This window comes from Indicator indicator, chromosome 10 (genome assembly GCF_027791375.1).
Source record: "Indicator indicator isolate 239-I01 chromosome 10, UM_Iind_1.1, whole genome shotgun sequence".
NCBI classification, from domain to species: domain Eukaryota; kingdom Metazoa; phylum Chordata; class Aves; order Piciformes; family Indicatoridae; genus Indicator; species Indicator indicator.
This window is the reverse complement of record NC_072019.1, coordinates 12,551,752-12,564,660: the sequence shown is the minus strand read 5'-3', so window position 1 is coordinate 12,564,660 and position 12,909 is coordinate 12,551,752. Positions and strand designations below refer to the sequence as shown.

Below are 12,909 nucleotides of genomic sequence, written 5' to 3'. Positions count from 1 at the left end.
TGCAGCTCTTCATAGCTGCATACTGATGTGCCATATAACCTGGGAATTTTCTGATCAGTAACCCAGGACACACATGGCTATACTGACAGTGATATAAATGTTCAGAAACACTCTCCGTATTTGTCAATACTCCAATCCCATGATTTTGAGACATGGAGATGTTAACAAATGGCTGTTGTGCTGTCTTAATATTAATAATGTATTTTACTCTATCAAGAAAACCTGGCAACAGTCACAATATTACATATCTACAAAAATACTTGATTTTACTGAGAAATACAATAGGAAGTGATTAAACGTGCTTCGTCTTAGATACTTGGTAACCAATGATTTGGTGTAGGGATATTAGGCAAATTATGTCCTTTTTCTTACTCTCTTTTTTTTTTCTTTTTACCCAGACTTCCTTTATTATGGTTTCATCACTGTTTTACTTTCCTCAAGTCACTACTGATATGTGTTCTTGAGTTCAGCTGTTGCTAGTCTGTCTTCTTTTTTTTTTTTTAAACATCCTTGCACTTTCATCTGTAAAACCTGTTATTGACTGTTGTTTATAAATATTAATTTTTTTGGTCAATATATCTTTTTCTCCTTTTCAAAGGCAGATGAGCTACATACTAAAAAATAAAATTTCAATGATTTTTTTCCTGTAAGTCTAAATAAAAGTTAGAACTAAAGGTATGATTTCAGTTCCTTATTTGCTTTAAATAAAATATCAACTAGATGACATTCTGTCAGACTTCTCTCCATGTTTTTAATGTGTGCAAATAGTGTAAATAATGCTTTGTTAGGGATACAATCTGGGAAATATGGAAATCGGAATACCTTGTCAGTTGTGGGTTTTTCTGTAGGTTACAAGTGGAAGATACTTATACACGCTTGGTATATCCAGGAACTTAGATTTTTGAGCAATTGTATTTTGCGTGGAACGTGTTAGTTAGTAATAAGTTATCATTCCATGTCTGTCTTCTTGGAGTGGGTCTTGTTAAGCACAGTTTTAATCAAATACACATCTTTCTTGCAGAGGAACAGCACTCTCCCTGATGAGGAAAATGTTGCTAGACTACAGGAAGAGCTGATTGCAGTAAAATTAAGAGAAACAGAAGCTCTGACTGGTTTGAAAGAACTAAGGCAGCAAGTCAAAGATTTGGAGGAACACTGGCAGGTACATTTTCAATACTTGTGGGATTTTGTGGGGTATGTTTGCTGGTTTTTTGGGGGGGTATCTTGGTTGGTTTGTTTGGGTTGGTTTGTTTGGGTTGGTTTGTTTGGGTTGGTTTGTTTTTTGTTTGGTTGGTTTGTCTTTATTATTTTTTTTCCCCAATGAATGATGGTAAAGCAAAAGACTGCAAAAGGAGACACAGAGATCAAGTAGAAACTAATGACTGAGGATCAAGCTGCTGAAGTGAGAAAATCTTCAAATTCAGCTGCCACAAGAAACTTTACTTCAAAAGTATGTTAGAAATTGGTCCTTAGTTGATTGCAGAGAGCCTGTTGTACTAGCTCACCATTCTGGTAGAAGGGAAGTATCTGATCAGTACTGTTACTTTATTAAATGTTAGTAAGGGTTAGAAATAAAGCAAAAATCTCAGGATATACATGCAATTCATTGACTTACTCTAACTGGAACTGACTGTCTTTAATGTTTTAATTCTCTAGTTTTAGAACTCATAAATTTCCATGGTTTTCTAGTGTTTAGGACAAACAAGCCCTATAACACTGTGTCCCACATATAATCCTGAGACCTTAAATGAAATAGAGTAACACCAGAAAAGATCAAGCACTGTCAGCAATGCCATGGGGTTTTGGTTTGGTTTGGTTTTTTTAGCGTCATCTGGCTCGCACCACTGGAAGATGGAAAGATCCTCCCAGAAAAAATGCAGTGAATGAGTTACAGGATGAGCTCATGACAGTCCGATTGAGAGAAGCAGAAACTCAGGCTGAGCTGAAAGAGACCAAACAAAGAATGATGGAGATGGAAACACAGGTATGTTATTGAACACCAGGATATGTGAGCTGGGCTGAATGCTGGCAAATTTGGTGTCAAATGGTAGCTATCTAATGATATCCTTTATTGTCTACAGGCATGACTTCAGTTCTAAAATGCACTTTTGAAAAATGCTGTTAAACAAGAAGGGAGGGTGTAGTGCTTGCAGTCCAAATTACTATCTTTTCTTTAGTCTTTCCGGGACTAAGCTTTTTAAATTTCTCATTTGGACTACTTGATAGAGTCTGTGAATGTATGTTAATCTCAATTCATTAAATTGTAACTGATGTTTTAAATGTTACAAACCTCACTGATTATTCTGACAATAGTAATTCTGATTCTTTAAGTGATAGTGTTTTCTTCTGTCTGGTGAAATTGCCTTATTTACTGAGATCATGAATCTGGTTACTAAACTGTGGCTCTCAGCAAAACAGCTGTGTGTTGTCAGATATGTAAGTTTTTTTTTTGTTATCAAATGCTTTACCTTTCATATGCCAGAAGATAAAAGCATGATTCACTATTGCTGAGTTTTTTTCAGAAGAGACAAAAATAGCTCGTTTGCCAAGTAACTAGGATATAAGTTGTTGTTGTTAGTCAAACAAATCTGATATTCAAGGGCACTAAAATTGAGTTCATGTAGTGAACTTTCAACTGAATCAAGAAGCGCAGTGCTATTGAGAATGGTTTTTAGCAGGCAGTTGATAAATCTTTCTATTAAATAACTGCAAAGTCTAAGGGTTCCTTGAAGGTAACCTTTGAGTCTAAAAGGCTAAACGAACGAAAACTTAACTTGACCAGCTTCAGCAATTCCAGAAACAGCAAGAGAACGTAAGGATGTGCTACTGGAGAGATGACTTAACGGCAACGCATATTGTGACTTGCTTCTGACAGAGGCATCTCTTTTTCTATACCATCTGAATGAAAGTTTGCCTTAATTTTTAAAACTGATTACTGTTAACTTGTACTTTTGCTTTGTTGCTTTTTTCCCCACCTGTGTAAGGTTTTAGTCAGTAGGGGGCATAGGTATGCTGCTGTCTGGATCACACACATTAAAGTTACAAGACCTGTAGGTAGTTCCCACTTTTGTGTTATGCGTCGAGTCTCTGGATGTGCTTATGCTGTTCAGCTATCATTTTTGTAGAAATGCATTGCTTTCCATGGTATGTGCTGGTCTATACATGGCTTCACATGGAAATGGTGTGACTTGTACTAATGCACTGATCTTAATTAAGGTGCTATGTTACTTTCAGGAATTCACTGGACAGAGAAATCTATACATATTTCTCATGAACCTGGTATTTCTTGGATACATCAGCTTGTTGCAGTATTTGGGTTGCAAGTTCACAAAATCTTTGCCTTACCTAAGCAAGACATTGGAAAAAACAGATGCACAAAAGCTTTGTAGTAATGTTTTTACAATGAATCATCTGTTGTTTAAAAAAAAGTCATGCAAACTTTTCTGATTACACTTAGAAAATTCTGAATGCTTTTTCATTAGAAGTTGAGGTGGGGTTTTTTTGTAATAGGAAAAAATATTTGTTGTCTATGCTATAAAATAGTCTTGTCAGACTTCAGGAAGTTAATTTAATATCAAAGATCTTTCCTGAACACGTGTTTTCTCTCCTTTTTTTTTTCCCACAAATTTCAGAATCAGATCAATAGTAACCATTTAAGAAGGGCAGAGCAAGAGGTTACCAACTTACAGGGGAAGGTACAGTATCTGTCTGCACAGAATAAAGGACTTCTTGCTCAGTTGAACGAAGCAAAACGTAGACAAGCAGAGATTGAATGCAAGGTAAACAACATCATGAATCAACTACCTTTTTAGCCTCATCCGCTGTTGTTGGATAGAATTGTCCTGAATGAGCAATAAAAATCACAAACCCAAAATTTTCATTTACTGGTTAGACAAAATCTTCAATTTACCATTTTGGAAAAATTATTTGATTTTGACACAGCTGCTGCTTTGTGGTCCCACAAAGGTTAGCTTCTACTTCAAAGTGTGATTCTGTTCAGAATAGTGTCTTTTTTATATATTAAAATATATACAAATTGGAGAGGTTTCAAATTGTTTCTTGAAACACAGCACTGATCTTTCTAATCAGTTCTGCTAAAGAATTTACAGCATAACATTTGTGCCTCCACCCCAGTCTTTCCTACCATCTCTGTTTCAGAGATAAAACATCAGTGCCATCTGGAGCAATGCTATTGACTCATCTTGGGTACCAAAGTCAAACTAAGCCAGTCTGCCCTTTAGCTTTCAGTTAAATACACGCAATCCTATGGACTTGTGGGTTTGGCTTCATTCAAGCAATCACGCATCAGAATTTAGCAGTAGTAGCTGGCACATGATGGATTCCTCTGAAATGGACTCCACTGATTATAAATGCTGTTAATTGGATCCTGTAGATGTACCTTCATTACAGAAATATTTTCTAAAACAGCATGTTTTCAAGTAGCTAGTACAGATAAACTTTGGCGTGTTCAATTCAGTCACAAACAAATTGTCTAATGATGTCCAGTTAAGTACTGTCAATTGAAAGCACATGTTACAGTAACTGAAATGCTGCAACTGCTTTACAGTAGCTGCAGTTTGTAGAGTTACACCAGCCTGCCATAATAGTAGATGTACTTGAACCTAGTCTGTGTCTTCACTAGAATTATTTGCATTCTAGCTGAAAGTATTGCTCACTCAATATCTACCACTGTTTTCTCTCTGTGGTGGTACCAAGCTGCTGACAATATAATATTAATTGTTTTGTGCTCTGAAGTCTTGAGGACTTGCCTCATGAAACCAGAAGTAAGAAAATTTCCTTCTCTTATCCAAATTAATTGTCTATCATTTATAGCTGAACTTATAGGTTAAACTTATACCAGGGGTCTGATTATAGGTGTTAGAAATTTTATTCTTAACTGTCACACAGATCTTTGTTGTATACTGTGACTAGGTTAGCTGGAGTTAAATGAGGCTGAGAATATCTGTGCCTCTTGGGTTTTTTCTTAATGTATTTTATTTTTAGACAGAGAATGAAGTAAGTAACTCTGGTGTAGCTTTGTTCTTGGTATATAAAATCAAAAGTTGAGGTGAGTGCTGGGTTTTTTTTTTTTTGTTTTGTTACATTTATACTTCTTAATTTACACTATAACATTTCTGGGATGCAAGACCACTGTTTTCTGGACTTGGAAACTGAAAACAGCATGTTTCCAAGGCTACATAGATTTTTTTTTTTAAGATTTTTGTAGTTTAGAATCAGTATTAGACAATGACACAATTCTGTGGGTTAAAGTAAAATTTGAATTCTTAAGAGAATGCCCTATAGTATGATACTCAATAGAGCAGTATATCGAGTTCTCTTGACCTACATGATTCTGGGTAACAGCAGTGCACAGTCTTTTATCAGCTGAAACTATTATTTGTTAGCTTCAATCTATGACTTCTTTCAGAGTAAAGAAGAGGTAATGGCAGTGCGGCTCCGTGAGGCAGACCGCATCGCAGCTGTGGCTGAACTCCAACAGCACATTGCTGAATTAGAAATCCAGGTAACAAGTGATGGCATTAAATGTGTGACTTGATACTGATTACTTTTTGTACTTTGTGGGTTTTTTCCTTCTTCCACTTTCTTTCCTTATTAACTGTGAATACAGGGCATTAAGCAAAGTATATAAAACATACATCCTTGATGTAAAGCTTGAAATGAGCAATGTTACTTACTCCTACCATGTCACTATAGGATCTGAAGATGCATCCTTTGGCCTCTATGTTGTTCCTTATGCTTTCAATTCCTTTTGGAGCTTTCACTGTCTCATGAACTCATTTCTCCCTCGATAAGAGAATCAGAAATGACTGTTTCCTGACTTTGAAAAATCATTGTCTTACTGTAATCTGTCCTTCCCATACTCATATACTGCTGTCCTGTCTGAATTCTGCTGCACCTATCAGCGAAGATTTTCTTGGCTATTATTCGTAATTTAGAAGTTAGTTATTCTCTAGGTGTTTGTTTGTTTGTTTTTAACCCTGGAATTGCTGCTTTCTTCCCTCTGAAATCTTTCCTTTGAAGTGATGATTTCACTGCATTGTGTCAAAGCCTTCTTCTCAACTACTTGCAATTTTTTAATCTCTTCATTTGTGGAATGTACCAATAAATTTTATCGAGCTTGCATAAAGAATTTTCACTTTGTTTTTCCTCTAGCACAGCAAGCACTAAATTTATTGAAAGATAAAGCAATCATTTCTTTTAATCATACAATGCTGTGATCTGTATGTTAGAAATACTCAGATAAGTACAGTAAGCATTGCATATGAATCATTTATCATCTAGTAAGATAACGAGAGTGGCTGAGTTTAGGTCAATCTTCTTCTCATGTGTTGCCATTTTACTAAAACAAAGTTTAAAGGTTACTTCAAACAGCGTGATTTTGTAGGTGAGGAACTAGTGTTCATTTTGCATTATTTTTACTTTAGTGCAGACTTTAAAAGTCATCATGCTTTCACTCCTTGATTGATATAGGTCCCCTGGAAAGTACTGTAGTGTTGATTTTTATGAAATGAAGAAGTGGTGAATCCTGTAATGATCAGTTGTTTTTTTTTTTTTTTCTCCTGATATCTGTCACCCAATTAGAATGATGTTCGTTTTTCAGTGTAAATATCTCTGACTTAGTTTTCTGGTGTTTGACTTGCCAAATCATCAGTGCTTAATCGTTTTATACCTGTTTCCTATTCACTTTCCATATTTCTGCTTAAGCTATAGGTGTCAGAATTGCATGCAGATTTTTATAATATCCTGTCATGAGACAAGTAAAGAAGTTAAGTGCAAGAGCATAATCTATTTCATGTCTCTGTGTCTAATACATCCAAAGATTACACTGTCCCTGTTTTGTCATGGTATTGCAGTGTCTCATGTTCAGTTGTTTATCTGCTTCATCTTTCCTTCCTTTTCACAATTACTACTTTGCATGATGCAATCTTTAGTTTGTTTTTCTGTTTTTCTCATATTCTAGGTGGCCTTGTTTTTGTTTCCTACTACAGTGCATTTCAAATTCCCATCTTTTTGGTGTTCTTAGATGATTGCCTCTTAATGATTTCTTGATCTGTATTCTCTTCATGAGCTTCTTGATTACTGTACAAATGAGAATGTCTGGAGTATGAAGTCATCCTGCAGCCATGGTTCGTGTTTCTAATTGACTTTGCCCTTTTAGGCTTTCGGTTAAACTATGGATCTCACACTTCAAATAGTCTGAAATACAACTGCTTCAGTTGTGAAATACAGGTTTGGAGTGTTAACTGCATAAAGATATTTAAACCAAAAGTGTTATAGTAGAAATAACTTCCTCTAATGCCAGTTCACTTATTTTTTGAGACTCTAGTCTCATTTGAAATGCTTTTATTTGGCTGTGATTTTTTTATTTTTTGTAAGATTGAGTAAGCAAATAGATATTTTTGACCAGTGTGTTTTGCCAGTAACAATGAAACTTAATCAAAACTTTTTGGTTACTAATGCTCAAAGGCCTTTGAAACACCTGCACCAATATGAAGTAATAATGGAGTAAGACAACCTTAATTCTCAAAGCTTGTAAACTGTAAAACATGCATCTGATAATAGACCTTAAACAAAAACTGCTTTTTAAGGAAATCGAAACTCTAGATGCTTTTATCATTGGAGAAAGAGCTGCTTCCCATTCTTTTCCATTCAGCTTGTCACTGGAATTGCTGTGCCCTTATGTGGGGAGCAGAGGGCTTTTTAAGGGTTTAATGACTTTTAAATGCAATATTTAATATACGTTTAGTTACTCCTGGAGCATAGGTGTCAGTCTCACAGTAATTGTGCTTTTAACACCCAGCATCACACATGGGTCTGCTTGTCATATCATTTCGAAGATGATAAAGATGAAAGGAGGAAGTTAACTTGCCACATAACCTTCCCTTTTTTGAGGGGGATGGTGCTTTTCTAAGAAGCTCTAGGGATTCACTGCCAGGTCCACATGTTCCATAGCAATGCTTAAACTAAATTGTGCCGTTTTCTTTTAAATGCTCATGTAGGTGTAAGTGCAAGACACTGGTGTTAAATTTGTTACACAGAGTATCACTACTCCCACATAAGAACTGATCTGACATTAAACAAATACTAGATTTAAATCACAGTTTCTGGGTCACTCTTCATTTTGATTAGTAGTAATGACACAGAGAGAAGGAGGTAACTTTAATAGTAGATGTAATTTGACAGCAAGATGTCAGTTTATGATGATGCTAGGAAGCTATTTTTGGTATTATTCTTCAGGTCATCAGTTCCTAATGCTAAGCTTTTAAACTTGTAGCCCAATACAGGATGGATATTCTTAACTAAAAGAAATGCAGAACTTTTTCCTCAGCAAAAATAACATGAAAATGAAGTTTAACTTATGTTGCATATACCTAAGCTCCAGAAATGACAAAGGAAACCCTTGAAATTATGTATAAACAAGAGTTTACATTGTCAGCCTTTGTTTTCTCTCACTTGCCAGTTCAGCTTATAAAACCCTTGGGAAGCAAACATGACTTGGAAATATTTAGCAGGCTTCTGGACTTTGAGCAGAACATTTGAGCAAATTATTAACAAATGAAGGATGGATTTTTGGATGGCTCAGCTGTTATTTTTTTGTACCTCCACATAGGGGAGAAGCTGTTCTCTTCAACAGTATATGTTTTACTTTCTTGCGACGGTTAGAAGCTCACATACCGTAGCTAAATGACTTGTTTTGACCAAACTACATGCACTCTCTGATCCCTTTTGTCCCATCATTTTGTGAGATGCAGACAGCCATGGCTGAAGAATAGATATCATCTCCCAACATGTCTATAATTAATCAGCAAAAACCTGAAGTTTATTTCTTCAGGAATTAGTCTTTCTTATTTTCAGCTGAACTGGCCTAGATAAGCTTCAAACTGCAGTAAGCAAATGCTTGTAATTTCTTAATATCAGCCTATAAAACCCTATTGCTTTTTGCTTTCATGTGCTTTCCTAAAGCTTTGAAGAGAGGTCTACCAAGCTTTGCTACACTTGTGACTTAATAGCAAGTGTTCCTTCTGGTTGCGTATTGCATTGGCAATCCTGTTGGTCTCTTGTTTCTTTGGTTTTTGGTGGTGGTGGGTTTTTGGTGTGAGTTTGTGTGGTTATTTTTTGTTTGATGGGTTTTTTTCTGTCTTCTTTGCAATAGCTGAAGGAAGCACAGACTAAATAAGAGCAATTCAGGCAAGATTATAGCAATAGAAGAGTCAATCAGCTGGCTAAGGTAGGAGCCCCAAGCTGGTGGAAGTGTGTGCAGACTGAGGAAGCAGAGCTGGCACAGCTGCAGTCTCTACGTAATCCTTCTCCCTCCATTTCTATTCAGGCTGGTAATTTGTAGCATTCTCTTAATACTATGAATGGTTTGGGTTGAGAAGGTACAGAGCACACTTCTAATATAGAAATCTGGGTTTAGGTCTGAGTCATCTTAAAGATAAAACTATCTGTAAGACTTCATTCTTCTTTGCTAAGTTGATCTGGACCAGCAGGTAACATCACTTCCTCCTGATGTGTTTCCTGGCAGATTCGGAGAATTTTGTTACATTTACCCTATCTAACCATGTCAAAACTGCCTTGAGACCAACTGGAAAGGAAATCCATGATTGTGCTAATTCTCTCCCCCACAGTTTAAACTTTTACCACTGTTTTGTTAGAAGGAAGCCTTTCTATGACCTCTGTTTAATAACTTTTCAAGTACTGACTGTTGAGCGAAGAAATTGTTTCCATCTTTTCAAATTACAGGAAACTTTTTAGTCTTATCAATAGTGGTGTGTGATGTTAGTGATGTGTTTTTTGAAAGTCTAGAATGAGTCACTTTAAAGTCACTGAAAGGGCACTAATTACCACACTTACCCTTCTGAATAAACTTCATTTACGTTTTTAATGCAGTGTCTTTTGCCCCAGAGCAACAATTTAAAAGCCTCCCATGGAAAGAGGCTAAGGTGGATTGCTAGCAAGTAAATATTTCTAAGTCAGAAAAGATCAAGCTAAGGGTGTTAGGAAAATGTCCAACTCTGTAGATGTTTTTTTGTAAAGATAGTTGTTTCTCAGGTAACAGTGTATCATCTGGTGTGCCTGTGTTTCGGCTACTTATAAAACCACTGGGTCTGGTTTTCCGTGTTTAAGTTAGCAGCTATTAAAGTGAAAACAACCCGAGATGCTTCCTTATTTAAAATGGATTATTTTCTTGTTGATGTGTGTTTCTTTTTCTGCTCTGATGTGATCATCAAGAGTGTTTCAGAAACTGAATTCTGATTACATTGATCTTCTGTATCTTTAAGCACTGGTTGAGCAGCAAAAGCAGGCTTAAGGCCTACAATGTGTTCCATGTGGTCTCCAGTGATGTTTTTTTTCCCCTGTTATTTAAACTTTGCTTTATCATAACCACTTGGGGTTTGGGGGTACTATACAATAATGGTTTCAGGTGTTTAGGGTCAGCATTCTTTGAAGCAGTCTGTCCTTGTGTTGCCAGCTATGCATGCTAGTCCTATGCTGATTAGGAGGTCTCCATATGCTCATTAGTTCTCAACAGGCATCAGATGCTTCTTTTGAAACTATAGAAAAGTTGGTTTTCTTAGAAAGCCAAACAAAGGAGTTTATAAATATACTACAACTATGAATCTCAACTGATAAGAATTCCTAATGCTAAGAAGCAGATTTTTGGGAAACAGTGCAGCTCTTGGTTATGCACGTGGGTGCAGTCAGCTTAGTATTGCAGAGCAGGATGAAAGAGGTGAGAGTTTCTGAAACTGTAGGGGCCTAAGTGAGTTCTGTTTTAGCAGCTGAATTATTTTTGTTGTTGTTGTTCTGTAGGGCTCACTTCCTGCTTCACTGCCCATGCTACTCCCTTTCTATACAGTGTCTCTGAAGCAGGAGGTTGGATTGTTTGTTGGCTGCTTACATCGTTACAAGTGCCTTTTGCTTGAGCAGAGGTGATACCAGGCCACAGGGGTGTTTATTTCCCTGATACAGGGGTTTCTAACTCTGCTAATGCTGGTGCAGCTCATCTGCTAGAAGAGATGATAAGACTGGGAAGAGTTTTAATCTTCAAAACCAGTGAAATTGAGATGATAGATCTTCAATTACAACATAATACCAACTGCCATTACTTTTTCAAAAACCCTTCTGGGAAGAGGAGGCAAGCGCTGCAGTGGTGGCACTATGGAGAAGCAGTACCCCAGGAAAATGGATGTAGAGATTTATTCACATAGGACTGTGGGGAGTTTTTAAATGAAATTCCTCGATTTCAGAATTGGCTAACTTTCATTGCTTTGCTATTCTGATAATACTCACACTTTGCTTATTGACAGGTTATCTGGCTTTTTCACTGTATAATATTAAAATTAAAATGGCTATTATTTGCATAGAGACCAGCTACTCTTCCTGGTGTCATGACCTCCCCAAATAACACAGATTTTCTGTAATAGTGCTCCCCCTCAAACAAAAAGCCCAGACCAGCAACCCACATCCTATGTGTATAATCTTAGATGAAAAAAAAAAAGAGAGATTAGTAATTGCTTATGCTATTTCCTTTTAAAATGTGTGATGTTCATACCTTTAAGACTTTTAAATTTTACGTGGGTCTTAACGTTCGCTTTTGAATCAGTACAGTTCATCTAAGTATTTTCTTCAGAATTACAAAATTACTCAAGGACAGTAGTATAACACTATTCAAACACAATATAAAACCGATGTAGAATGAAAGACCTGGTTCCTATTGAAGAAAATGCTACAATAGAAGCATTAAATTAAGTGAAGCTGCATGAAAGCCATTTGATTTTTCTTATCTAAATGAGACTGTTCAGTAAGTTCAGGTGAGGCTACATCGTAAGTACTGTGTGCAGTTGCAGGTCTCACAAATTAAGAAGGATGTGAAAGTCCTTGAATGTGCCCAGAGGAGAGCAACAAAGCTGCTGAAAGGGCTGTGAAAGCTAAGTGGTATGAGGAGCAATTAAAGACTTCAGACTTGTCTAGCTTGGAAAAAAGGAGGCTGAAGGGTGACCTCATTGTTCTCTGGAGCTTCCTGAGGAGATGCCCATCTCGTCTCCCTGGTAGATCCCCAGGATATGGGGCAGTGGCTCACAGCTGCTCCATGGTGGGGAGTCAGACTGGTCAAGCTGCCCTAAGGAAGCACTATTGTTAAAGAAGTTTACTACCAAGTTAAAGTTGCTCACCTTAAATTTTTCCTTTGATTAACAAATGCTTGTCAGAAGCTGGGCGTTTGCTGGAAAGTAATTGCACTTAATGCACTTAAGAAACGTGACTGAAAAGTGAAACAATTTTGCAGGTCATGGTAGCATTTTGTACTTGTATGTATTGATGAGAAATATCAATCTCTTCTCACAGGTTTAAAAAATGTTAGACAACTTGCTTGACAGATAAACCTACTTTTTGTAAAATACATGTTCATGAAGTATGTGAACTTTCAGCTGTCTACTTGTTATTTATTCTCAAAATTAGACTAATTTTTGCTAAAAATTAAAAAAATTTTAATGCTATAGCATCTGACTTCTGCCTGTTTTCCAGTGGTTTACTACTGCACCTGCATGACTGGCTTTTTAAAAAGCCTAAATTTAATGACATGATCAACTTAGCTTATTTTAAAAAAAGTAGACTTTATATTTGCTATTGCTCAGACAGATGAACAGAAGTTGTGAAGAAGGCTTTGATAGCTCGTCCTAAAATTTATACCCTGTCATCCTTCCATTTTACCGACCGTAGACAGACTTTGTAGCTTATAAAATATGGGCTTATTTAGTTAGAAATATATGGTTTCTGTTGCAGCCAGTTAAAAGGTTCAGCTTCTGATCTCTAGTGTTATGAATGTTGCAAGAGGAAGTCACAGCATGACATTTCTTTGAAAAATATGTTTGTAGAAAAACATTG

At 36.4% G+C, this 12,909-nt stretch overlaps 1 protein-coding gene across 3 annotated transcripts in view; it reads left to right on the top strand.

Annotated features, from left to right (window-relative positions):
- EVI5 (ecotropic viral integration site 5) overlaps window positions 1-12,909 on the top strand; it is a 72,445-nt gene that overhangs the window by 36,768 nt on the left and 22,768 nt on the right. For 2 of the 3 annotated variants that reach the window (XM_054384306.1, XM_054384305.1), the window contains 4 exons: window positions 1,022-1,162; window positions 1,826-1,984; window positions 3,633-3,779; window positions 5,429-5,524. In XM_054384306.1, the coding sequence (XP_054240281.1) occupies window positions 1,022-1,162; window positions 1,826-1,984; window positions 3,633-3,779; window positions 5,429-5,524 (543 nt within the window). The remainder of the gene's footprint in view (window positions 1-1,021; window positions 1,163-1,825; window positions 1,985-3,632; window positions 3,780-5,428; window positions 5,525-12,909) is intronic. The other variant, XM_054384304.1, reaches the window with a different exon arrangement.